The 25,202-nt window shown below is 45.5% G+C and overlaps 4 protein-coding genes and 1 long non-coding RNA gene across 8 annotated transcripts; 3 read left to right on the top strand and 2 right to left on the bottom strand.

Annotated features, from left to right (window-relative positions):
- Positions 1-2,970: 2,970 nt before the first annotated feature.
- On the top strand, positions 2,971-4,903 carry LOC120713747 (exopolygalacturonase-like). Its single transcript, XM_039999712.1, has 4 exons — positions 2,971-3,154; positions 3,331-3,627; positions 3,712-4,233; positions 4,332-4,903. Exons 1-4 carry the CDS (start codon positions 3,008-3,010, stop codon positions 4,707-4,709), a joined length of 1,344 nt encoding a protein of 447 aa, XP_039855646.1. The 5' UTR covers positions 2,971-3,007; the 3' UTR covers positions 4,710-4,903.
- Positions 4,904-6,310: 1,407 nt separating this feature from the next.
- LOC120713746 (RHOMBOID-like protein 2) lies at positions 6,311-9,320 on the top strand. Its single transcript, XM_039999709.1, has 5 exons — positions 6,311-6,874; positions 7,530-7,693; positions 8,214-8,380; positions 8,480-8,727; positions 8,928-9,320. The coding sequence occupies exons 1-5, from the start codon at positions 6,591-6,593 to the stop codon at positions 9,037-9,039; spliced, it is 975 nt and encodes a 324-aa protein (XP_039855643.1). The 5' UTR covers positions 6,311-6,590; the 3' UTR covers positions 9,040-9,320.
- Positions 9,321-10,075: 755 nt separating this feature from the next.
- On the top strand, positions 10,076-14,994 carry LOC120713744 (plant UBX domain-containing protein 8-like). Of its 4 annotated transcripts, none has more exons than XM_039999707.1 (11): positions 10,076-10,296; positions 11,134-11,195; positions 11,298-11,823; positions 11,899-11,982; positions 12,071-12,168; positions 12,496-12,694; positions 12,777-12,965; positions 13,159-13,323; positions 13,708-13,851; positions 13,927-13,983; positions 14,601-14,994. In XM_039999707.1, the coding sequence occupies exons 1-11, from the start codon at positions 10,213-10,215 to the stop codon at positions 14,712-14,714; spliced, it is 1,722 nt and encodes a 573-aa protein (XP_039855641.1). In that variant the 5' UTR covers positions 10,076-10,212; the 3' UTR covers positions 14,715-14,994. The 4 variants fall into 4 exon arrangements, with proteins under 4 accessions (XP_039855641.1, XP_039855639.1, XP_039855640.1 ...); XM_039999706.1 differs by having other exon boundaries at positions 10,079-10,296; positions 12,463-12,694; positions 14,601-14,986; XM_039999705.1 differs by having other exon boundaries at positions 11,298-11,982.
- Positions 14,995-15,233: 239 nt separating this feature from the next.
- LOC120713745 (non-specific lipid-transfer protein C4-like) lies at positions 15,234-16,169 on the bottom strand. The gene is made up of 2 exons (XM_039999708.1): positions 15,619-16,169; positions 15,234-15,545 (listed from the first exon to the last, which is right to left on the bottom strand). The coding sequence occupies exons 1-2, from the start codon at positions 15,896-15,898 to the stop codon at positions 15,538-15,540; spliced, it is 288 nt and encodes a 95-aa protein (XP_039855642.1). The 5' UTR covers positions 15,899-16,169; the 3' UTR covers positions 15,234-15,537.
- A 3,727-nt stretch (positions 16,170-19,896) lies between these two features.
- Positions 19,897-22,838, bottom strand: LOC120713743. Its single transcript, XR_005691262.1, has 3 exons — positions 22,791-22,838; positions 20,360-20,401; positions 19,897-20,262 (listed from the first exon to the last, which is right to left on the bottom strand). It is a non-coding gene; the product is annotated as an uncharacterized LOC120713743 (long non-coding RNA).
- Between the last annotated feature and the right edge of the window lie 2,364 nt (positions 22,839-25,202).

Below are 25,202 nucleotides of genomic sequence, written 5' to 3'. Positions count from 1 at the left end.
AATATTCTATGCATGTGTCAAAACATTCGATGTGATGTTTTTTTACATTTACGGGATTTACGGATAAAGATCTAAACAGTCCCTTACATAGGTGGCTGGTAATACGATTCAACAGCACATGATGGGTTTCACACCATTCTGGTGGGCGTACTTGCTTCTCCGGTTCTCCCTAGCTCATCTCGTTCTCATCCCCACCTCATCCTACTTCTGTTTTAGAGGAAGGGAACTCTCGCCGGCCTCTCTCCACTATCTCATTATCTATCTTCTTCTTTTAGATTTTCTTTGATTGATCCGTGCCATCTCTCTCTCTCTCTCGGTGACTTTTTTTTTTGCATGTTAAAAGGGAAGAAAATGAAATGTTCTCTAGCTACTCACATGAAATTAGTGGGAATTTGTTGGTTCAAAAACAAGTAGTCGCAACCACACCGCTCGTTAGCTAGCGTCAGTGAGGTCTAGGGTACAACGGGAGGGGAGGTTAGAGCATCCGCAGTAGTGTCGTGAAAAAGCGAGGTATTGTAGTGTTTTATTCACGGTACAGGACATAGGACGCGCATGATGTGTTTGACAAGTGCTTGTTTAATTTGCATACGTATGCAGGCCTAGCCATGCTAAGGCACTTCCACTCAGATCACTAGTACATCAGTACACCACCTGCATCCTCTCTCCGGTCAAGAATGCTACCAGAAAGCTCTCGTTTGTATCATTGACATTGAAGTGCTCTCTTTTCTTGAGCCATTTGAACTGCGTGATGACTCTATTATTTCAATCAATTGTATGCTGAATGGTTTCTGTCTGAACCTCGAGACCATATTACTGACATGTGAACTCATCATGAATGAATGATTTCTGTTGCTGTTTGGTTTCAAAATCCGTCTCAACATTTCATTGCATATTAGTTCACACAACTGCATTCGGCAGGCTGGAGCTGGAGTGGTGTGAGAGAAAAACACTGTTATCTGGTTGGTGGCTGGAGGCTAGTGCTGGAGCGATGTGAGAGAGAAATACTGTAGGGCTCGAAGCTGGTGCACCAGCCGAACACTGTGAGGAACGGAACATGAGATCTTCTCGGCCATAATTTATTTCATAGGCTCATAACTCTAAAACGTACAATGCATTCATCCTGTACATACATGCATTGTCACTCTTCCTTTAATTTATGCAGATTACTCCACCAACATCACTAGCATACTCATCTTACTATTACTAATTGGAGGCTCTTTTTGAAGCCTCCAAGCGAAGTCACCTAGGATCCTAAGTGGACAGTTTAAAAAAATAGAGAAATTCTACAAAATCTCACAAAAATCAGAAACATCCGGCCATCAATTCGGTAACTCTAATCATAATAGCCATTGGATCTGTTATCTTTTTTAATAAATTACCCACCTTTGCCATTATAAAAATAGACTAAAATACCCCCTAAACATGTATCTAAATTACCCACCTCTACCATTATAAAAAATAATCTAAAGTAACCCCTAAACATGTATCTAAATTACTCACCTCTGCCATTATAAAAAATAATCTAAAGTAACCCCATAATTTTCATGTAAATTACCCACTTATGACATTATAAAATAATATCAAATGACCACCTAATTATATATATATATATATATTATCCAATGATAACATAATAAAAAGTTAAAATGAACCCCAAATATTAATCAAAATTATATTAATATAATAAATCTTAAAGTGCATCAATATAAAATTCTAAATTACTATTCCTATCATTAGTAATAGTAAGATTTATGTTATTATTTATATAAACATACTAACCATAATGTGTTTGTCACCATATATTCGTGTATGAGAGAAAAGATAAAAATACAATTTTCATGTTGTTCACATAGTTCAAACAAAGTATTCAGTTAAACACATATCAAACATATATGGAGATGTGATGCAAAGTGACAAAAAATTGTTAGTAACTAAACCTATCACATTTATTACAATTACATAATAATAAATATACATTTTTATAGTATTGAATTAGAATATTTAATTAATTAAAGAGAGTGCAGGATAGATAATTATTATATATCTCTAACTAGCCCGTGCGGGGAGCACGAGTTGAAAGACTAGTTATTACAATAATTAACGCATTCGCAGGGAGGAGATGGCAGGAGAAGTAAGAGATTAAACTAGAGCTCCGGGCGGAGATCATGTGATTTGTGTCGAACTGTTGATCTTCTGAGTTTCTTTTTTTTTATTCAGGAATAGATGGATGAGGGAATGGCACATCCCCCAGAATCCTAAATTATCAGTTTTTTTTTTTTTACAAAATGGTTCCTTACAGTACTGAACTCATGGTTTTCACTTTTCACGGCGAGGACAGACGAACTGTTAAGCACCCTATTAGTCCCGCGAAAACAACCGGTTCATCTCAGAGGAGGGTTACAAGTAGTCATTGAACTGCATCTATTTTTTGTTTGAAACGGAGAATTTCAGCCTCTGAACTAACTAGTACCAATTAAGTTCATTTAGAGGTGACACAGACCAACAATTAATCCTAGAGGTTACAGCAGCCTAATGACTTCAATTCTTCAAAGCATGATGATAGTAGACATATAAGGCGAGAAGAGCCTTCTTTCTCAGGCCGTGTTTAGTTCAGGGGAGGTGTAAACACAAAATTTTTTTGCGAAAGAATCTTCTCAATTTGAAGTACTAAATGAAGTCTATTTACAAAACTTTTTGCACAGATGGGTTGTAAATCGCGAGACGAATCTAATGATGCTAATTAATCCATGATTAAGCAATAATTAGCAGATGGTTACTGTAGTATCACTGTTGCAAATCATGAATTAAGTGGGCTCATTAGAATCGTCTCGCGATTTACAGCCCAACTATGCAAAAAGTTTTATAAATAGACTTCATTTAGTACTTCAAATTAGCAAGATTCTTTTTCACTTTAATGCGTTTACGGTTTTTTTGCGTTTACGGGGTGGGAAACCCAACCCTCGTTTTCTCGCCCTTCTCGGATCTCATCGATTTCTGTTTCGACGCCATGCCCAGCATCCCCAAAGCCCTGGTCGTGTTCTTCGCCGTCGCCGCGCTGCTCTGCGGCGGCCACGCGCACCGCAAGGACCATGCGGCGAGCGTCTACGACGTGACGCAGTACGGAGCGGCGCCGAGCAACCGAGACAACAGAGACGTAAGTGCCGTTTGATTCCATCACTTCATCGTATTTTCTCAGCTAAATTTACACGCGGTCGGTCTGAATCGCGCGTGCGTGTTCTCCGTGCAGGCTTTCTTGGCCGCGCATCGTATTTTCTCAGCTAAATTTACACGCGGTCGGTCTGAAATCGCGCGTGCGTGTTCTCCGTGCAGGCTTTCTTGGCCGCGTGGCGCGCGGCGTGCGGCTCCACCGCCGGTAACTCGACGCTCGTGTTCCCCAAGGGCACATTCGCCGTCGGCGCCGTGCAGTTCGAGGGGCCGTGCGCGAACCGCGGCGCGCCCGCCGTGGTGATCCACGGCGTGCTCCAGCCGTGCGCGGGCGGCGGCGGCTGCCACCTCTCGGACGACGCCTGGATCACGTTCAGCGGCCTGAACAACCTCCTCATCACCGGCGACTGCACCTTCGACGGCCAGGGCCATAGGAGCGGCAAGCCCAAGTCCAAGACGACGGTAAACGAACCGGAAAAGACTTGATCCATTTTCTTCTGTCGACGAGATGGCGAGGTGATCGGCCCGGCGGCCATTGTGCTGCAGACCCTGGTTTTGGAGGACGTCACGAACTCGATGCTGAGGGGCCTGGCGTTCGTGAACAGCCGGGGCTTCCACGTGAACCTGCGCCGCTGCACCGGGGTCGTGGCCGAGGGCCTCGGCATCCACGCGCCGGCCGCCAGCCGCAACACGGACGGCGTCCACGTGGGCCACTCTCGCCACGTCCGCATCCTCGACTCGGTCATCGGCACCGGCGACGACTGCGTGTCCGTCGGCCCCGGCTCCGTCGACGTCGTCGTGAGCGGCGTCACCTGCGGCCCCGGGCACGGGCTCAGCGTGGGGAGCCTGGGCAAGGACGGCGGCGAGCAGGACGTGCGCGGGCTGGTGATCAGGAACTGCACGGTGAAGGGCACCACCAACGGGGTGCGCATCAAGACGTGGCCCGGGTCGCCGCCGAGCCGCGCGTCCAACATCACCTTCGAGGACATCGCCATGGCCAACGTCACCAACCCCATCATCATCGACCAGCGCTACTGCCCCCACGACCGCTGCTCCGACGCCGACAAGGTAACTAACGCCGCCGCCGGCCGCCGGCCGCGACACGAGCCAACGTTCTCCGCCGAATCGCGTAAGATTGACGCGCTGGTGTGTGTGTCCGGCCGCAGCCGTCGCAGGTGCAGATCAGCGACGTGACGTTCCGGCGGATCGAGGGCACGTCCAGCGGCCCGCTGGCGGTGCGGCTGCTGTGCAGCGAGGAGCGGCCGTGCACCGGGGTGCGCCTCGACGACATCAACCTCACCTGCGGCGACGTCCCGTGCCGATCCGAGTTCTCCAACGTGCGGGGGCCACTCGTCCCGGTGGTGGCGCCGGCGCCGGCGCCGGGGTCGAGCCCGACCGCCGCCGCGGGCGGGGAGGAGGAAGAGGCTGATGTGGCATCCAGGGTATCTCAACAGCTAGGCAGGTTGACTTGGTGGTTACCGTTGACTGTCAGAGGATTTGTTCAGGAGGGGACAACAAAAACTGAAGGGAGGTTAATTTTCTAGATTTTTTTTCTCCTTGATGATGGATGGGCTACTGTCATTGTCATAGTCATAGTTCACAGTGACCTAGTCCCTATTTAGTTCCCACCCCATAAACCCTATAAACGCAAAAAAAACATCATATCGAATGTTTCGATACATGCATGAAGTACTAAATGAAGTCTATTTACAAAACTTTTTGCATAGATGGGCTGTAAATCGCGAGACGAATCTAATAAACCTACTTAATCTATGATTTGCAATAGTATTACTACAGTAACCATCCACTAATTATTAATTAATCATGGATTAATTAACATCATTAAATTCGTCTCGCGATTTACAACTCATCTGTGCAAAAAAGTTTTGTAAATAGACTTCATTTAGTACTTCAAATTAGTAAGATTCCATCGCAAATTATTTTTGCAAAACATCTCAACACGCCCCTAGTATTTCTACATTACAATACTCATTTAGGTCTGGAACAGACGACAATCTCATGTTAAGAGAGAAAAAAGCCTCTTTGTTCGAGGGACTGTCAATCCTTCAGTTCCTTTTCTCCATCAGAGAACAAAACCTCGTTCTCCCTGTAGGGATCTGTGGCCGGCGTCCATGAATTCGAGCGCGAACGCGGGCTCGCCGGCGGGGTCAGCATCGAACGACATCTTGAGCGCGGACACCGCACCGGTGACGCGCTGGAAGCACAAGGACTCGCGAGCATGCGATGACAAACTGACAGTGGCCAGGGAACCCATGGAAACGGGCACGCGGCCGTACCGTACCGTACGGCGCCAGCATGAGATTGCAAGCAACGGACGCTAGCTCTCGACTCGCAAATTCATCGGAGCGAAACCAGAAACAGGCTGTGTTTCCTGCAACTCCTCCAAAATTTCCAAATATTAAATATAGTAAATGACTCATGCATGGAGTACTAAATGTAGATAAATAAAAAAATTAATTACATAGTTTTGATGTATATTACGAGACGAATCTTTTGAGCATAGTTAGCATATAATAGGACAATATTTACCACATACAAACGAAAATGCTACAGTAAAAAAAGGCGTACCCAGTGCCGTAGGCTTCCCGCACTGTGCGGGGTCTGGGAAAGGGTTGTTTTTAAGCCCCAAACTTTACCCACACAAATGTGCAGAGGCTGAGGCTCGAACCCGGGACCTTCCGGTTACAGACGAAAATACTACAGTGCTTTTTACAAATACTTTTCGCATACTTTTTGCAACTAAAGACAGCGTTTCTTCGAAAAAAAACAGAAACAGCGGATCACGCGTAGCACTTGCGTACTGCTGCCACTGCCAAGACACTACTAGTACGCAACTGGCCTTGGTGAGTGAGCTGCCAAATCTGAGATCGGAAACCATCCACGCAAACGCAAGGCGTCAAACTGCGTTGCAAAAATGTGACGCCCCGCAACAACCTGTGCCGACGCAAATGGTTTGCGTTTCTCCAGACGCCACTTCCAAAATTAAAAACATCGCGCCGTGCTTCCTCACCGATCTGAATGGCCGGTTGCTTCGAGAAGAATACTTGCAGCACTAGAAGATGGAAATGGAATGCCCTGTCTCTCCAAGCAAAGGGCGGCTCTGTTTTAGACGAGGACGAGGAGGGTGGCTTTGCTAGCAAACCAAGCAACCAACACCACAGCTCTCCACTGCCCCAGAAGGCGAAGGCCCCAAGCTGCCCAAGGGAGCCAAGAGGAACGGGCACCACTCGCCGACAGGTGGTCCCAGCAGCCTCCACTCCCCACCTCCTCCGTCTTTCCCCTCCTCGCTTCCAAGCCAAGCCAAAAAGCAGCGGCGAGCCCCCGCGAGACCGCACGCACCCACCCACCAGCCCACTACCCCCGCACGCTATAACTGCAGCCCCGCGGGCGCCGCCGACACCGCCATGGCGCCCGGCGGCGAGGCGAAGGCGCCGGGCGCGGGGTACTACCAGTACCCCGGCTCGTACGGCGGCGGCGCGGACGAGGAGCGGCGGTGGTGGCCGTGGCTCGTCCCCGCCGTGCTCGTCGCCTGCATCGCGGTCTTCGCCGCCGAGATGTTCGTCAACGACTGCCCGCGCCACGGGAGCGCGCTCGGCGGCGGCGCCGGGTGCGTCGCGTCGGGCTTCCTCCGACGGTTCGCCTTCCAGCCGCTCCGGGAGAACCCGCTCCTCGGGCCCTCCTCCGCCACGTACGTCCCGTCACTTGCGCAACTGGCTTCGGGTTACGCTGAATTTTGTTGGGTTCGTACCACCCGGAATCTGCGTCTGCTGCCACTTTCTCGCTCCTTTTCCGCTGACTCTTTAGGGTCATTATGCAATGGCGAGTATTTAGATCTACTGCAGATTGCTCCCTGTTTTGCAAGTAGATTTCTACCGAAAGCTCAATAGGTTCAGCCTTCAGGGCAATTCTTTTTTTTTTAAAAATAAACTAACCTCCAGGGCAGTTACCTGAACAATTTGGATTCAGTCAGCAGTGGAATGTTCCATTCGTCAGAGATTTGTCTTTTAGTGTCTACATCCCTTGCTGACAGTTAAGAATTGCTACTTGCTAGTAGACTTTTGATAGACACAATTGTATTTTTTTTTCTCAATTATAATCAGCACTTATGTGACCAGGATATATTCAGTTGGGGCTTTTGTAGTCGAACTGTTACCTCGTGCAAGATCATGCAAGGTTATTTTGTCTGTATTTGTTCTCTTCCCATCACGTGAGGCAGTTTTCTCAGAGAGCAATCTGATAGGGACTGCATTCACTTGGCACTGTACTATCATGCATTATGTGAATGTAACATATAACAGTGCATACCAAGGTTTTGTTTTAAAATGGCCATTTCTTTTGGGCAGCTTGGAGAAGATGGGAGCTCTTAACTGGGCCAAAGTAGTTCATGAGCACCAAGGATGGCGCCTCATTAGCTGTATTTGGCTCCATGCTGGCCTAGTCCACCTGATAGTCAACATGTTAAGCTTGCTATTCATTGGAATCCGACTTGAGCAACAATTTGGCTTTGGTAAGCTTCTTGTTTGCAATTGTTGGTTCATTATGTCATTATTACCACGGTATATCAATCTTTTCCGGTTTGAGCACCTTGATCGAATACTTGACCATCTATTGTTTTGCAATATCAATCTTAGTCTGGATGATGTACTTTATGTTTTAACATTGAAACACTGTTAGCTGATTCTTTCTTGGAATTTATGGAAAGCTGAAGTAAATCTGAAGTAGCCATGGAGGGTTTCTTTTCTGCCATGACGTTGTGGTGGAACCACTTAAATAGTTTTCTCTAGGCACCATTTGTTAGGATTTCAACATAAGAAGACCATTGCATTCATTTAAGGAGTAATCAAATATAATTTTGTTTATTGGTAGTCATTTAAGGAGTAGTCAGGTTTCACACGTTATTAGGGATCAATTTCTTCCCATTTCATCGTGGATTTGGAATTATGCTATGTTCACCTTCGTCAAAACCTCTTGCATCTGGTTTTGGCGGTATTCTGCTGTCAACTCACTTCAGTTTTCTGGCTTGCAAGTGCGCATTGGGGTCATCTACTTGATATCTGGTTTTGGCGGCAGTGTCCTGTCTGCACTGTTCTTACGGAGTAACTACATCTCTGTTGGTGCCTCTGAGGCTTTGTTTGGCCTCCTTGGATCTATGCTCTCAGAGCTTATTATGAACTGGACTATCTATTCCAACAAGGTCAGCAGAAAGCATATTATATCACTGTTTTTCCCTTATTGAATTTATGTGTTTATCCTTTGTTTTCCCCACTAAGTTTCAGTCGATTCATTCTTGCAGGCAGCGGCAATCATAACTCTACTTTTCATAATTGCAATTAATCTGGCCATTGGGATATCACCCCATGCTGATAATTTTGCCCACATTGGTGGTTTTGCTTCTGGATTTCTTCTTGGATTTGTGCTGCTGGCAAGACCTCAATTTGGTTGGATGGAACGTAATGAGCTACCTCAGACTAATCAACCTCCAAAGTACAAATTGTACCAGTACGTCTTGTGGGTTGGTGCACTCATATTGCTGGTTGTTGGGTAAGTCTCAACCATCAAAACACTATTGCACATTCACACAATCTCTAAGTTGACATCTCACTTAGTAATAGACTAATAGGTGATGTGGCACCCGCATATTGCCTTGTTGTATACTAGTGCCGTACTTTGTATGGGCAATGATGATTCTTTTCATTAAGGATCTAAACTTGAGGCCTGACAAACATGGCTTCACGGTGCAGATTTGTGATTATCCTGGTGATGCTCTTCAAGGGCAAGAATGGGAACGACAGCTGCCACTGGTGCCAGTACCTGAACTGCGTACCAACATCCAGATGGAAGTGCAACACTTGATGGTTCAGTTTTCCATCAGCTCTTGTGCAAAATGCATGCCTCTGGTGGGAACCATTTTTGTGCTTGCGTGTTTGGGGATAGCAAGACCTGCCTGCACTCCTCGTGCCTGAGTTCTGTATGGTTATGTGAAGTACAAATGTTTCTCAACTGTAACCTGAGCTTGTAACTGCGGAATTCGCCGCAATTCTTGTATTGATTTCGCCGGCGTTAGCTGCTGACTGCTGAACTGTGTAAAACCATTCTGAGCAATGTGATTGACAGAGATTGTTTACTTCTCCAAACTTTGATAGTTAATAGATTTTGAGGGACACCCAGAAGCCTGCAGGTTTCAATCAATGGCATGTGTTGACGTCCAACCAACGGACCGTATAACCGAAGGAGGATTATAGGCTTAATCGTACCAGATTTGTAAGTGAAAAGGAACAGAACCTTTCTGCCAACCTTAGTGGCCGATGTCAAAAAATGAATATCCAAACTAGTAACTCTGGAGTGGCTGTGTGGGGGTGTGGCACATCTTCAGAAAACTCTATACACACACTCGCGGTTTTCTGGTGAAGCGCGTGTGTAATCTGAACATTTTTCCTCTATAGCACGGCTGCACTGTCATCCATTGGTGCAATTCACGAAGCCAAAAAGATCTTTTTACCGAATTCTCCTCGGCGCAGCAAGGCATATACTACTTACCAGCCAGTGGTGGCTACGGATGCTTTCAGCCTCACCAAAGCTTCCTCCATTCCTTCGCGAGCAAGGCCCAACGCTTTTCCTTCCTCCTCGTCCTCTTCCACGGCATACTTGTTTCGCAAGATGATGATAGAAAAGCAACGGGGGTGTGTCCATGGTGTTTTACGGTCATGCCCCTACTCCTTTCAGGTACGCGCCCTAGCGCTCGCGAGGGCACGGGCGTCTTTTCCGGCGTCCATCGTTCTCAGCGCGGCCCACAGCCCACGGCCCACGGCCCACGGCCCACGGCTTGCGATAGAGGCGGAGGCGGAGAGGAGCAATAAGAAAGCACCACATCGACCGCACTTGAATTAACACGCACGGCTCCGCCCGCAGTCCGCTGCTTCGCGACTCCTCTCCTCTCTCCTCTCAGCCGCGGGCCGCGTTCTCCTCGCCGTCGCCGTTGCCGCCGCGGGGCCCCGGGCCGGAGCCTGCTCCGGAGCGCCTCCCGCCATGGCGCGGCCGCCGCAGGAGGCGATCGACACCTTCGTCAGCATCACCGGCGCCGACGAGGCCGCCGCCGTCCGCGTGCTGGAGGTGACGACGCCTGCCCGCCCAATCTGACCCCCCCCTTTCTCTGCCCATTGGTGCTACGGCCCCGTGCGTTCGGGGATTAGTTGCTTCGGGTTAGGGTTGGGCTTCGGATTCTCGCTGCGTGGGGGTGGTTAGATGGCGGGTGAGGGGCTGCGGCCGATGGGACTGTGATGTGCGATTTGAGCCCGGGTTTCATACGAGTGATTGGAGTTCGCTTCGCTGTGGTTTTAGGGGTGCCAAAAATAGTGGAATTCTCTGGGAGTGCAATGTAAGGGGGGGTGGTTTTCTGGTTGTGCTGTGAATTGTGGTTGATTTCTAGTTTGCGTTTGTGCAGTGTGAAAAATTGCTGAAACTTCACCAGATCAATTTCATTTGTGTTAAATTCTGTTTGGATGCTCATGTTCCGGAATTTCAGATTGGATTGATTTGGTGGAGGAGAGGGGAAATCACTTGCTTGGATGTTTGTTCATGTGGGGGGTAGAGTTTGTTATCTACTGACTTTTTAAGGCTTGCCTTCAATGCCTTGCCCCTGTTTTTATGTCGCATTACATTAGTCTGTGGGATTCATTGATCCTGTTTGCCTTTGTAATGTGGAGTTGAGTGCTGATTGAAACAGTGCAGTATATTTCAAAATGTCGGAGTTCTTTGAGGTGTCCATAGTGGGTTCTTTTAATCATTTGCCATCCAGTGTGCTGCATTTTAACCCACTTAATAATTTTAACTTGAATAAAAGATACGAAAGCTGTATCACTGAAGATACAGAGTGCAGATATTAAAATATATGACTATGCCTTTGGATTCATATATTAGATACAATGGCTGACCTTGTTTCCCCCTCAGGAACATGAAAATGATCTAAATGGAGCTGTGAATGCTTATTTTAACGAGGGAGATAGGTCCACGTATGTGTTTCTTCTCTTGACTTCTATGCATTTGCTGTTGTAGTTTTTTTACTGTTCCATTTGTCATGACTGAAATGAAATACTCAATTGAATGATTTTCAGCACCAGAATCAATCAGAATCCTGTACCTGCCAGTGATGATGACATGGAGCTGGATGAACCACTTGATCCCATGTTTAACAGACCTTTGTTCCCTAGAACTTTGGGCAACCCTTTTGCATTTTTGGATCCAGGTCTTGCGGACATAACTGCTGCTGATATATTTCGGAGGGGACCTCAGGTTACACATCCTAGGGAGGTGAGGCAGATACCTATTGAAGTTAAGGACACCAATACTCAGACAGGCAGTTCTGGTCAGGGTCCGGTTATTGAGGATGTTACCGGACGTGAATCTTTCTATGGTCCAGAGGTTCATGGGACTGTTATAGTTGATGAAGATGATGAAGATTTGCCATCAACACCATCTGCTCATGATCCTAATGTCCCAAGCAGCACTTCACGTCCAAACCATTCCATGCCAAGTGCTCCTCCACTGGTTGACGTTAGCGACTATAACAACGATATAGAAGAGCAGATGATTCGGGCAGCAATCGAAGCTTCAAAAAGGGAAGTTGAAGGCATGACAAATGTATGCTTCTGCTTTTGGATCTGTCAAATTTCCATCTATTTAAACAAATTTTTGAACAAAATCCATTGTACGCAGACTCTAAACAATGGTGAATCGGAGACCGCATCACGTGGCAGAGGTGATGATGAGCTTGCTCGGGCAGTTTCTTTGTCCTTGGAGGTAGTTTTTTTTAACTTCTGACGTATATAGCTGTGTATTTTTGTTCATATATCAACATCCTCAATATGTTCTTTAATGTGACTATCAGACAGCAGAGCGAGAGAGAGCTTTGCGCCAAGAGGGAACGCATGTAGTGGATCATTCTCCTGATTTATCTGATAAAGAAGACACTGAGATGATTGAAAGGTGAATATATATGTTTTTGAAATGCATAAAACAGTGGTAGCCCTAAAACATATATTCTTGCAATTTCTAGAATAGTGGTAGTGTGTGGGTTATTAATGGCTCAATTTCTATTCCTTATCATTTCTTGATTTTTTTTGTTCCATTTCCATAGGAGCCAACCAGCTTTGCAGGATATGATATTCTTTCACTTTTTGTGTGCGCCATTATGCAATTTTTTTTAGCCAGCATTTAGCAATGCAATCTAGTTCTCTCTACTGGCGGCCAATTCCTCATACATGTCCTTTCTAATTGTAGGCAAGGACTAACAGGGAAAGTTGGAACTTCTAGGGAAACTGTAGATGAAGAGAACTTCCAAGAGGACATCGGTGATGATGACGAACAACCTTTAGTTAGGCATCGCTATAGACGTGGTCAAAACAGAACTACTGATCCGATGGAATCGGTGCAAATGGCCAACAGTCCTTCCTCCAGTCCTCATCCGCATAGTGTTCAAAATGACCATCAGCATAATGGCAGTTTCGAAGAGGTATTGTGCTCCCATCATGCTTAGTTTTTGCAAATTTTAGTTTCATCACAACTCACAGTGCTGTTTTACCTTCCTCGAAAAGTGGGGTGGCATTTCTTCTGAAGAGCATGACGAAGCTGTTATGCTTGAGGCTGCAATGTTTGGTGGGATTCCTGAACGAGCACCATATCCCTTTTCCTTCCCAACCCGTGGAAGGTCAACCCACTATCCCGGAGTAGCACGTCCTCCATCACCAACATTAACTGCACAGCGGTTGTTAAGGGAACAGCAGGTATTGAGCAACATTTTTTGTTTTAAGGAAGTCGGGATGGGAGACCCTACCTAAATTTTATTGATCATGCATAAATGCTGTACTCGTGAACCAAAAAGGGAAAGCAAAAAAAAAAATAGAACAGGTATTGAGCAGTATTCATCTGCTAGAATATTACAAGGATTGCATATGATTACCAATATTTCAATTGCAGGATGATGAGTATCTTGCAGCCCTCCAAGCTGATCGAGAAAAAGAGTTGAAGGCTGTGCAGGAGGCTGAGCTCCGCAGGGCTGAGGAAGCTGCAGCAAGAGAAGCTGCTCTTGAATGTCAAAAGAAAGAAGAGGAGGAGAAGCTAAAGAAACAGCGTGAGGAAGAGGTACTCCAGTTACTACCATCAAATTGAAAGTTGACAGAACAGGATCGAGATTCATACATTTACCACACTTCGATAATTTTATTGGCTCGTGAACATATATGTTTGATTAAATTGCAACTGGGATGGGCTAATTGTAGAAGTGGGTAATGCATACAATCTGCTTTATATTATGAAATATACTGTAGTGCATTTGCCAGTCCTACCAGGAAAGTCTCCGCAACCTATTGCTGTGGCTTAACTAGATTATGTCTATAATTTAGTGAAAGAATGATAATAGTATTATTGATTTCCTGCTGGAGTTCAAGCTAAATTGTTAGGTCTGTATTCTGAAGGTTTTTTATTTTGTTTTACTATTACCTTTTTTTTATGTTTATGTTAAAATAGGAGTTAGAGTCCGAGCTTACAGCCAAACAAGCATCACTACCAAAGGAGCCACTACAAAATGATGAGGGGGCAGTCACAGTGGTAGTCCGCATGCCTGATGGTAGTCGCCGAGGACGGCGCTTTCTCAAATCCGACAAGCTTCAGGTGAGCTTTCAGTTGTCAGCATCCCTACTGAAGTGCTTCTTTATACCTGCTTCTAATCTTCTGGGTCTTTTGCAGTATCTTTATGATTTCATAGACATCAGCAGGACTTTCAAACCAGGAACTTATAGACTGGTAATTCTCATCCACTTCTTTTGACAGTACTGTATATTTGCAAAATCAGTGCAGTTACAACTTACAATCCAGCTGGTTATTTGCACTAGCACTAAGAAAGAAAAGAGACTACTGTTTCTGAATACTTTTGCAGTACCTTTTACTCTGGCAACATAACTTCGCAATTTTGATGGTACCTCTACATTTGAACAGCGACTCTTTTTCGCTTATTGGAATCAGAATTATTTCGTCAAACAATTTTGAATTATTTATGTGGCTATAGTGGAATGTTCTTGTTTATCTTCGACACTTGTTAATTGTTAGACTTGTATGGCTATATTTGGCTGTCAATTAGTCAGGTCTCCCAACAAGTTGAGATTAGTATAATGATAATACCAGTCATTTTGGCTTTCACTGTATAAGGATAGTCATTTTTAGCTGGTAGTTCATCATCATTGTATTTTAGCTAGTCAGCTATTGTTGTTTTCTAGTATTGGGTGATGGCACCAGATGGGCCTTATGAATGGGACACGAATCATACATTTCCTCTAATTCTATTAGCGTCTGCCCCTTTCCTGTTATGTATAACCGTTACTAATTTTGTCTGTTACTAATTTTGTCGACTTTTTCCTGGACAGGTGAGATCTTATCCCAGGCGTGTGTTCACTGATGGGGAGAGCCAGATGTCGCTGAGTGATCTCGGCCTCACTAGCAAGCATGAAGCTCTGTTCCTAGAAAAAATTTCAGGGTAGAATACAAATTAAAGGTTTAGAGTTATGGTCAAGTAATATGCACTTCTAAAATTGTATCCGGCGTGTGTTTATTGAAATGCTATAGTGCTCGCATGATAACTGGTGTCTATAAGATCCCGTGGCCTTCTTTTTTCTTTTCCCCTGCCGAACGCTGGTGTTTCACTTTCACTGACTGCTGTCAGTTTGTGTAACGCATCAGTCTCATAGGCACTTCGAACGTGCCGTCAGAATGTATCTACAATTCTACATTCAGAAGGTTTTATTTCCAATGATTTCGTGAGTGCATGCGTGGTTGTTCGGGAGATTTGGTTTAGATCATCAGTAAGTATTGTATTGGTCTGAATTCTTCTGACGCGCCGTTACCACGATTGTCACCCAAGGTCACTGTAATCTAGTACTAGTTTGCCACAGAACCTGCTGTGGTCGCTACTTAATTTTTGATTGATTTTCTTTGTTCCAGTTCTCCTTATATTTTACTTACTTTATCAGGAACTTCGTAATAGGCACACTGAAATCATAGAAGCAGAAATCAAAGGAAAGCTGCATATGCCAAACCTGTCTCAATAACAATCAGACATCTGAACTTGCATGGTTTCACTTATTTTCTTCTGAAACAGAGAGATGGCAAGGCAGTCTTCTGAACATGAAACGAAAACGACAAGTCGACAACGACGTTGGACGTGTCAGGCGGCGACGCCGGCGGTCAGGCCGAAGCAAGGCCGGTGACGGTGAGGCTCGATCCCACTCGCGCGGAGGAACACGTCTTTATTTTCTCTTTCTAATTGCCTTGCAGCATCCGTGGTTAGCAAGCTCCATTGCCTCATCAGGCAGCTGCATGAACACAAGAGCATAAGAACACATGGATCGACAAGAGCTTAGCTGCGTAATAGTAGAAGTAGCTTACAGCAGTTGACAGGGGCGATGCTGCATCGTCCGGGCAGGCTGCTGATGATGCCCATGGTGCTGCAGGCGCACTCGTGCGACACGGCGCTCAGCGCGCCGCAGCAGTCGGCGCTGGGGTCCGGCGCCCCCGGCACCAGGTACGCGCGGCACGCCAGGAGCCGGTTCAGCTGCGGCACGCACTGCCCCGCGCCGGCGCCGCTCTGCGCCTCCGCCACGCCGGCGCCGAGCGCCACCACGACGAGGCACGCGGCGAGGAGGGACATGCCTGCTGGCGCCGCCATTGCTAGCTAGCTACTTTCTGGGGCTTCCTGCTCTTCTGCAGTTCTGCTGCTGGCCTGGTGGTACGGTGGCCTGCTGGGCGCTGCCAGGTGCGGTGCTATTTGAAGCTGCGACGACTAGTAGTGTCAAGTGTGCAACGGCGGTGCAGGGCGCCGAGCTTTGCGTGGCTCACCTACGGGCTACGGCGCCCACCCGAGCAGGCGGCGCTTGCGCCTGGGGAGAGGGAGCTGAGGCGCGGGGGCGAGCGCTACAGTCGTGTGAGCCAACCGACCCCCCCCCCCCCCCGGGTTGGCGTTCGTCAAATTAGCTCAACCACAACATTATATTGGGCGCGCGTTGTGCACTCTAATCAAATATAAGTATTGTATCAAAAAAAATTAAATATAAGTAAGCTAGAAAATTATGCTCGTGCGTTGCTACGGGCAAAATTGGTATAAATATCGGATACGTATTGGTGCCCGTACGTTAATTTGTAGTGCTACGTGATCGAATCATGGACGAAGGAGGTTGGTTCGACTCTCATACGAGATGGACTAAGACACACCTGTCAATAATATAAGGTGAAACAAACCAAACAGACCAAACCAAAAATTATTTATATGTATTCACTAGTGTACATGCCCATGTGTTGCCACGGTCGAAGGTATGTAGAAATTGTGGTTGTTTTTTTCTGTAATGTGTTTACTTTGTCGATCCCATTGCAACTCTAATAATATTGTATCCATCGGCTTATGGCATAAAGCCGACAATAGCCATGGATCATCAATGTTTGGGTTCCCAAGAGAATCCTTCTCTTTCAAGAGAATTGGTGGCATGTCAAATCCTGGTAAAGTTATTCCCTTTCTATCAAATTAAATTGCTTTCTATCAAATTGAATTATATGCTCCAAGTTTGTGCAGGCCCCAGCAAATTTATCAAAACAATTTCTAACAAACTCTGATAATTTTTAACAAGTTTGTGTGGCGGAGGTGACAACATATGATGGATGGCGCCGCTGTAGGTACCCGCCGCCCAGCCCTCTTCTCGGCTTCTCCAATCGACTCCTCCACCTCTTAGGGTGTCGTGGACACCGCCGGATACGGAGAGAGCGAGAGACGTGGGCGGAGCGGGAGGGGTTGATGCCAAGGCTTGACATGGATAGGAAAAAGGTATCGGACTTGAGTTGCGGGACCAAGTCCACCTGTAAGTGATTTTGGACGGACGAAAATCGACCGACCAAGGCAGAACACATGAAGGATTCATTGCTTGCTTTAGAAATAGGTATAGATTAGCTATAGTAGAATTGTTTGAAAAAAATAAAATGGTCACTTCGGCCATATTCAATCAAACAAAATGCTGAAATTTATGAATGTCCAGCATATAATCTTAACATGTTGCTTTTTAATTTTACATCAGTTTAGTTAATTCAATCTGTTGATTCCAACCACATATCTTTTGATTCTAGTCGCCCGCTTCATTAGCGTCCATACTTGTTCTTTTTAGGTTTTATTCTTCTTAACTTCGCTTCCTTTATTGATAGCTGTGAAATTAGTTGTAGAATTTAGGCATGGCTGAAGCAAAGATGAGAGAAGACTTTAAATCAATGGTAGCTTCTATAAAGCGTAGCAGAAGGTGTCTTCAAATCCCAAATAACCATGAAATTATTTATTTCATGGGTACTATACTAGTGGCCGAACTTCATTTCTGCTATGTAGTAGTGGACGGTGATATGATAAAGGATGATTTTAGTTATGAAGCAACCCTTCCAGATGGATTTGTGGTGCCATTGTTGGTTGATCAGTTCATAGTAGTGGAGAATGGAGAATTTGCTACATTTTATATCGATCGCAGTGCTGTAAACTACAATGTGGACACGATAAATGCTGTCAAGTTTGGAGACCAATTTTCAAGATTTGCAACCATTAGTAGAGTTTGAGAATATCTCCTTCCTAGGGGCTATGTGAAGTCTTTCTCTAAAATCTGTTGTCTAAGTATATTTAGAGATTTGTTTGTTGGCTTACTCATTTTGATTGGTTTCTTTAATTTGTCCAGCGATTGAAAGAAGATCAGCTTTTCATGCTTAATTGGTTCACTAATAATGTAGGAGTACATATTTTTTAATAAATCTGGAGCATTAGTTGGGATATGTAATCACAACCCTTTGGATCCATCTTTCTGGAGCATTAGTTGGGATATGTTATCACAGCCCTTTGGAACCATCTTTCGCCTACCCTCTGAGTGAAGTAAAGGGCAAACTGAAGCTTAGTGAACTGCTAGGACAGACGTTTGAAATTTTTTTTGCACCAAGTGACACTAAGGGATTCAATGAGTTACTTAATAAAATATTAATGAATGCAACTATCTTTCTCCATTCTTGGGATCCATACTTCTCATGCGACAAAATCCATGTGTGCACATAGAACTACTGCAATGTTTGAGGTTCAACGAGTCTTATGTAGTATATTCATTCAGTATACTGTATTAGTAGCAATAGGTTGCGCCATCTGAATTTTAGTGATTGTTATAATAAAATTTCATTGCTGGTTTCTTAATTAGTTTAACTCATCTATCAGTTGAATCTATGCATTAAAGTACAAAACTTTGGTGATTATTAATGTTTAGAAATCGGTGTCTTTAACTTGACACCGACTTTCATTAAGCGGTATCAAAGGAGACCTTCACCTAGACACCGGTATGGGTGGCCAAATCTATTTGGGGACTCAATTTTTTTCACTATAACTTAATACAATACAAGATTTTTGCACTTTTTATGTGGCTACCCTACCATGACACTACTAATCTACAAGGTGGCTACCTATTCCATCTCCAAATGGCTTTTACTTAGCATGGCTTGGGGGAGGGGAGTGACCCCATATATATATATAGGACTCCATGGCTCATATGATGTTGCCATGTATCCATCTTCTAAGCACTTCTACAATTCAAGAGTTTTCTTCATCTTTATCCTATCATACAAATATCTTTTTTCTAGAGTATTTCTAACAACGATTACTTGCTCTCCACTATTCTAGAACCTTCTTGTCTTGCCATTATCTTATCCTCATGCATTGCAAAGTTAGTTTCTTGTGATTTCCATAATTTTTAGAATATTCCAAGTATGCATTGCATATTTCAACAATTATTGTTCAGTCATAGTAGATTTAGAAAATCCTTGTGTATCTCAATTTTTCATTTGAAGAAACTATCTATGTCTGACAAATCGTTAGTGTTATATGTTGGTAGAGTATTTGTTATTCAGAGTTGTCAATATCTATTGCTTTGATGTTGTTTATATACTCAGGATAGTTATATCATAAACTGAAGTCTCCATGTGGCTTCCATGTTCATCTGGAGCAGCGCTAAGGTGTCGGTGTTTACTTTCTCCAATGGAAACAACATCGTTCTGTGTATGCAGCAATTAAATTTGTTTTCGAAACTGTTGGAGGGATTCTGTTTTGATTGCCAATACTTTTTGCAAAATCCAAAAACTAGGTTTTGAGAGTTTATTTTTTTAGCAATGGTTGGAGATGCTCTTATCAAGGGCCAATTACAGAATTACCCCATAAATCATCTTGGGAGATTGGGAACCCTCCCGGCCAAAAATATACCAATGGCAGCTCCACACAAACCTTGTAAGGGAGAGCCCAAACAAAATACCATGTGCGGATTCTAGGTTGCCAGCCAGTCAACAACGAAGACATCAAGTTTCTCTCCCTTTCCACCCTCTTCGTGAGGACTGCCGCTGCTTGTAGCTTGTTGTGGCATATTTGTCATAAAAAGATTTTAATCTTCAATGGTATATTGAACTTCCAAATAGTATTAACATCCTTGCTATGCACCCCTCTGTCAGCAATGAATCTGTGCATGGATTTTTCTAATATCTACTCTAGCTCCCCTTGATGGATGTGCTGGTCTTGCAGAATATACAGTATGGCCTCCCATTGCCCACATTCATCATGGACTAATGCATTTTCGTAGGACAAGTGTAGATCACAAAAGCCGACATAAATTACACAAGGCATGGGCCCAAATTTACTGTCCAGGGCAGTATAATTCACATAGCATGCGTCAAGTGGTTCAATATTTTCTAAATAAAGGGACACAAGTAAAACCAGTAGGCTAAATACAGAAAGGAAAAGGAGACAACAATTCCGCACGAATAATTTTAGCACCCTTCCTTTCTACTTATACAAAGCACCTCACTTAGAATATCTGGATGACAATACTTAGTTCAATACTTCCTTGATGAAGAGGCACAAGTAAAACTAGTTGTCTAAATACAGACAGAAAATGGAGCAACAATTCCACACCAATAATTTAGGACACATTCTTTCTATGTTGAAGAATATGTTGACGATAATGGCAATATGGCTCGGGCACAGGCCATCTGTCATTGAGCAAGTTTTCAAAAAGAAAAAAAACATCATGTGACTAAATTTCCATGAAAACAATGCAATAAACACAATATTGAGATGAGTCCAAACCTGTATAGATCACCTTTGTCGATAGTCTCAGCAGAATTATGCCTACAAAACATCAGGCAAAATTTCAACATAAATAATAACAGAACTGCCTACAAAAGCATCAGATGATAATTTACTGAGATGTGTTGTACATCCAACTACATCGTCTAACAGGCATACCACACTCAACAACCAGCAAATTAAATCACTTTGAGTGTTGCTTTTCATTTGAGATGAGATGTCACGCGATAAAAAATGAAGAGCGAGCATTAACTCAGAAAATGCAGCAGTGGTTCTAATGGACAAACACATCCCGGGTAATTTAATCAGATGCTGGCAAAAACTAGGGTTACCCCAACGGTGCTGGAGGACAAGAAAAGAGGCATCATCGACCCTTTTTGACCAAGTAAACACACGGTTGCCCCTATTTTGACACATTTTGCTATCAAAGTAGGCAAAATGAAGCGCAGAGGGATGCTATAAATGGCATAGGCTACTAGCAGTCATCCTGTGACCTTGTCATACACAAGTGAGATCCAAACATATTTTTTAAGATATATTTTTCTTAATTCATGGAACAACTTTTTTTCCAGCCCTGGTACATCCAACTATGGTCTTCCATGGACATGATTAATGTCGCAAGAATAAACTGAAACAGTACATAGCATGTCACTGTTCACATCATGGCTACATATATTGTGAAACTTACAGCAAAAAGTTTATTAATATACAAATTACTAGTAACAAAAGAATTGGGGAAATGTACAGTGAAGCAATGCAAGGTACAAAATGAGGTAACAAAACCAGCGCTAATAACAATTGGGAATAAACAATCCAATTGCCAGCCTTATGTCCTTGTTGTCCTTGTTAAACAAGGGCACTGAACTGATCCCGAAGACAAAATAAGCTGCTACAATTTCCCAAAAGTATATCGGTGCAGGAACCACACTTAAACAAATCAAGAAAATGGCTCATCAACTGCTTACTACACGTGAGTACTGAAATCATGGCCTAAACAATCGTCTCGGGATCACGCACAAATCAACATCGAAACCCCATGCCCTTGTCAGCCCTGCTTACTACACGTGCGTACTGAAATCATGGCCTAAACAATCGTCTCGGGATCACGCACAAATCAACATCGAAACCCCATGCAATTGTCAGCCCAAAAACGGCCCAACAGGGCGCACACCCAGAGAAAGTCTTGCTGCACCCCAAAAGCTAGCCCAAGAGGTGAGAGACTCCCCCCACAACCAATGTGGGACTAATCCCAATAATTTCCCCCGTCACACATTGGTGCCCCTTAGCACTGACTGGGCCCACACCACAGTACACCAGTGACCGGCTCCACACACGAGCACATATGGGCCTCACACCCGCGGTCCACCACTGACCTGGCTCGCCACACGAGCACACACAGGCCTCACACCCACAGGTCACTGGGCTTCGGGCCTACACCACCCAAGTGTGCACGGGCACAGGAGATTGCGGAACCAGCCCTGATACCAATTGTCAGCCCAAAAACCAGAAGAGTCGGCCCAACAGGGCGCACACCCGGAGAAAGTCTTGCTACACCCCAAAAGCTAGCCCAACAAGCCTAAACAATCGTCTCGGGATCACGCACAAATCAACATCGAAACCCCATGCCCTTGTCAGCCCTGCTTACTACACGTGCGTACTGAAATCATGGCCTAAACAATCGTCTCGGGATCACGCACAAATCAACATCGAAACCCCATGCCCTTGTCAGCCCTGCTTACTACACGTGCGTACTGAAATCATGGCCTAAACAATCGTCTCGGGATCACGCACAAATCAACATCGAAACCACATGCCCTTGTCAGCCCAAAAACGGCCCAACAGGGCGCACACCCGGAGAAAGTCTTGCTACACCCCAAAAACTAGCCCAAGAGGTGAGAGACTCCCCCCACAACCAATGTGGGACTAATCCCAACAATCTCCCCCGTCACACATTGGTGCCCCTTAGCACTGACTGGGCCCACACCACAGTACACCAGTGACCGGCTCCACACACGAGCACATATGGGCCTCACACTCGCGGTCCACCACTGACCTGGCTCGCCACACGAGCACACACGGGCTTCACACCCACAGGTCACTGGGCTTCGGGCCTACACCACCAAAGTGTGCACGGGCACAGGAGATTGCGGACCCAGCCCTGATACCAATTGTCAGCCCAAAAACCAGAAGAGTCGGCCCAACAGGGCGCACACCCGGAGAAAGTCTTGCTACACCCCAAAAGCTAGCCCAAGAGGTGAGAGACTCCCCCCACTTTTATGTTGGTTCAACTCTCCCCCCAACTAATGTGGGACTAATCCCAACAGGCATAATATCATTCAAGAACAGCAGCCGATCGCAGTCAATTCGCACTAGCATTGAACTGATGTTGCACTGCAAAAACACTGAGAAAAGGAGAAATTTCCCATCTCACCTCAAAGCATTGCTTGCCCAGCGGCATAGACGCAGATAGCCTTTTTCCCACTGTGTTCGGCTGGTCACTTTTGCGCTGCTTCCTGCTGCTTCTGCCGCGCTGCTGCCGTTCGGCTGGTGGCTGCTGGACGCGTGGCTGCTGCTGGACGCGTGCCTGCTGCTCGGCTGCTGCTCGCTGCTGCTGGCTGCTGCTGCTGCATCCACCAGCCGAACGGTTGTCTCCGTCCTTCCTTGCACAGCCACAGAGTGCAGCACCGAGCCAGGGTCTTTGCCAACACCTTTGGCCTCTCCTCCTCTGACGCAGCTCGTCCTCCTCTGTTCGGTGACCGGATGCGGTCAGGGAAGAAGGCTTAGCCGTAGAGTTAGGGCGGCGGCGCTGATGGCGAGAAGCGAAAGCAGTTTTTTTTTTTAAAAAAAAACCCGGGAGCGAGAGCAATTGGGCAAAGGTAGGCAGTTGGGCCGAATTGGCTTTTGTGGGCCGTAGGGTAATATTTATTATGGGCCGGCGCCTTATCCACAGGCGGCAATGAAGCATTGCTGCTGTAGAGCGTACTAGGATCATGTTGTGCGAGCACGATCGATCCTTGTCTCACTCATTATCTCCGGCCATCACCTTCAGCCTTCAGGGGTTGTGGTGGTGACTGGTGAAGTGGGTCCCCACCTGCTCCTCCTCCGTTCCATTCCAGTTGCCCCTGGCCCTGCAACTGAAGTCTTCTTGTGATCTTGTCTGCTGCATCATGTAATGCAACACGAGAGTAGGGAATCCTGATTGCTTCCTGCATCGAGAAAGCTCATCCAGCATTTCAACTCCCCGGCCGCAGTGGCGGAGCCAGAATTTGGCAGTTGGGTATTCCCAAGTCAAAAATAAGTGTTAAATTAAAAAAATTATTAGAGATTCAAACTAAAGAAATTCCATTAAATAGAAAGAAACTACAAAATATCTTAAGAAAATATCTTAAGAATACTTTGGGTTCCCATGTATGGTCCTAGCATTGCTGGTCAAGCCGCCAGCTCTCTCGCAGCCTTGCCGGCCTGGGCTCTACAGCTTGTGCAATGCCATGTGCATGCTGACAGGCAACTCTGTTGTAACCTGCGCATGCCATCACCAGAATACTAGTTTGTTGTCAAGCTTGCCACAAGAAGATGAGTCCCGGACTCCCCAGGCTGCGGTGTGCATGAAAGACGATAGGAGAACAGTCTGTTTGCTTGTTGGTTAGTTTGCTGCGATTTTGGGCTGAGACAGGGGGCTAAAAGTGGCTGAATTTGCCGAACATAAGCTACAAATATGCATATACTCTACATATACTCGATTCTTTACAAAAATTGTTGGGTATTCCCGTGCATACCCATGCATCAATCTAGCTCCGCCCCCTACCCGGCCGATTAATAGTTAGGTCTCTCGTCCATTATTAGCATAATATTAACCAATCGCACGAGCATAAATATGCATCCATAGACAAACAAGAAGGGAAAACAAAAAGAAGACATGCATAATGCTCTCAAAAGGTACGGTTTCCATCAGTTTAGACTCCATATATATGAGCTCACGACAATACGGACGCAGTCTGCACTCTTCTCGAAAGACAGATAAAGCCATGAGAGACAAGTATGATACGAATTCGATTGGATCTTCCGACAGACAAGCGACCACTGCAGTTTGTTTCTAAAAAAACTCGGCCGGGTGGGGAAAGACCGCCCCACCAGTTTTACACTTCATAAGAAGCCTCGGCTTCCCCGACCGAGAAAATCCCCGAACCCCAGCCCCGCCCTGACACTGGGAGCCGTAACCCCTGGGAATATCCTGGGCCACACACGGTCCTCAGGTCGACCTGGGCCGGCTCTTAACCAGTGCTTTGGCACACGGGACCGGTTTAGGGATTTTTTTAACCACAGCCTGAAATTCGCTCCCACGGAGATTCGAACTCAGGACTTGTGGAGTGCCGCTCGAGTGTCTTAACTGCTAGGCTAAGCGACCACTGCAGTTTGTTTCTAAGTTTGCTAGTTACTACTTTGGCACCTTTTTGCTTCTCAGGAATGGTTTACGCTGCTTCTCCTACACAAATAACCCACCCGTGTCTATGCATTCGTCGCAAGAGTTTTCCTTGTCGCAATACTTTCTCTCTTTTTTTTCCTTTGTTAATTCATTTCTTTGTCACTTTATTTCCTATACGCATCTAAGCTGTACTTTTGCACGTTAGTTTCTGTGATCTTTATATACTCGTACTTTTCTGAAGAGAAGATGGGATGTGAGTATTTTTATTATCAGTTTGTTACCGAATAAAAAGGAAGCACTGCACTGGAATTTCTCTGATAAATAAGTGATGGTCCATGCGGCCGGCATCTTTGGGGCTTTTGGCCTTTTGTCGAGGTGCGAATTGTCCCACTTTAATTATAGACCAAATAATCTGGCCGG

The sequence above is a fragment of the Panicum virgatum genome, chromosome 6K, assembly GCF_016808335.1.
Source record: "Panicum virgatum strain AP13 chromosome 6K, P.virgatum_v5, whole genome shotgun sequence".
Taxonomy (NCBI): domain Eukaryota; kingdom Viridiplantae; phylum Streptophyta; class Magnoliopsida; order Poales; family Poaceae; genus Panicum; species Panicum virgatum.
This window is presented reverse-complemented; position numbering and strand designations above follow the sequence as displayed.

What these genes read in the sequence shown, in the direction of transcription:
- LOC120713746 (XM_039999709.1), top strand. Translation starts at nt 6,591, where the DNA reads ATGGCGCCCGGCGGCGAGGCGAAGGCGCCGGGCGCGGGGTACTACCAG. An exon ending in CTCGGGCCCTCCTCCGCCAC is followed by an intron (nt 6,875 to 7,529) that starts GTACGTCCCGTC and finishes TCTTTTGGGCAG; the next exon opens with CTTGGAGAAGATGGGAGCTC. An exon ending in GGACTATCTATTCCAACAAG is followed by an intron (nt 8,381 to 8,479) that starts GTCAGCAGAAAG and finishes TCATTCTTGCAG; the next exon opens with GCAGCGGCAATCATAACTCT.
- LOC120713745 (XM_039999708.1), bottom strand. Translation starts at nt 15,898, where the DNA reads ATGGCGGCGCCAGCAGGCATGTCCCTCCTCGCCGCGTGCCTCGTCGTG.
- LOC120713744 (XM_039999704.1), top strand. Translation starts at nt 10,213, where the DNA reads ATGGCGCGGCCGCCGCAGGAGGCGATCGACACCTTCGTCAGCATCACC. An exon ending in GACACTGAGATGATTGAAAG is followed by an intron (nt 12,169 to 12,462) that starts GTGAATATATAT and finishes TTCTAATTGTAG; the next exon opens with GCAAGGACTAACAGGGAAAG. An exon ending in AGAAACAGCGTGAGGAAGAG is followed by an intron (nt 13,324 to 13,707) that starts GTACTCCAGTTA and finishes ATGTTAAAATAG; the next exon opens with GAGTTAGAGTCCGAGCTTAC.
- LOC120713747 (XM_039999712.1), top strand. Translation starts at nt 3,008, where the DNA reads ATGCCCAGCATCCCCAAAGCCCTGGTCGTGTTCTTCGCCGTCGCCGCG. An exon ending in GCAACCGAGACAACAGAGAC is followed by an intron (nt 3,155 to 3,330) that starts GTAAGTGCCGTT and finishes TTCTCCGTGCAG; the next exon opens with GCTTTCTTGGCCGCGTGGCG. An exon ending in AGCCCAAGTCCAAGACGACG is followed by an intron (nt 3,628 to 3,711) that starts GTAAACGAACCG and finishes ATTGTGCTGCAG; the next exon opens with ACCCTGGTTTTGGAGGACGT.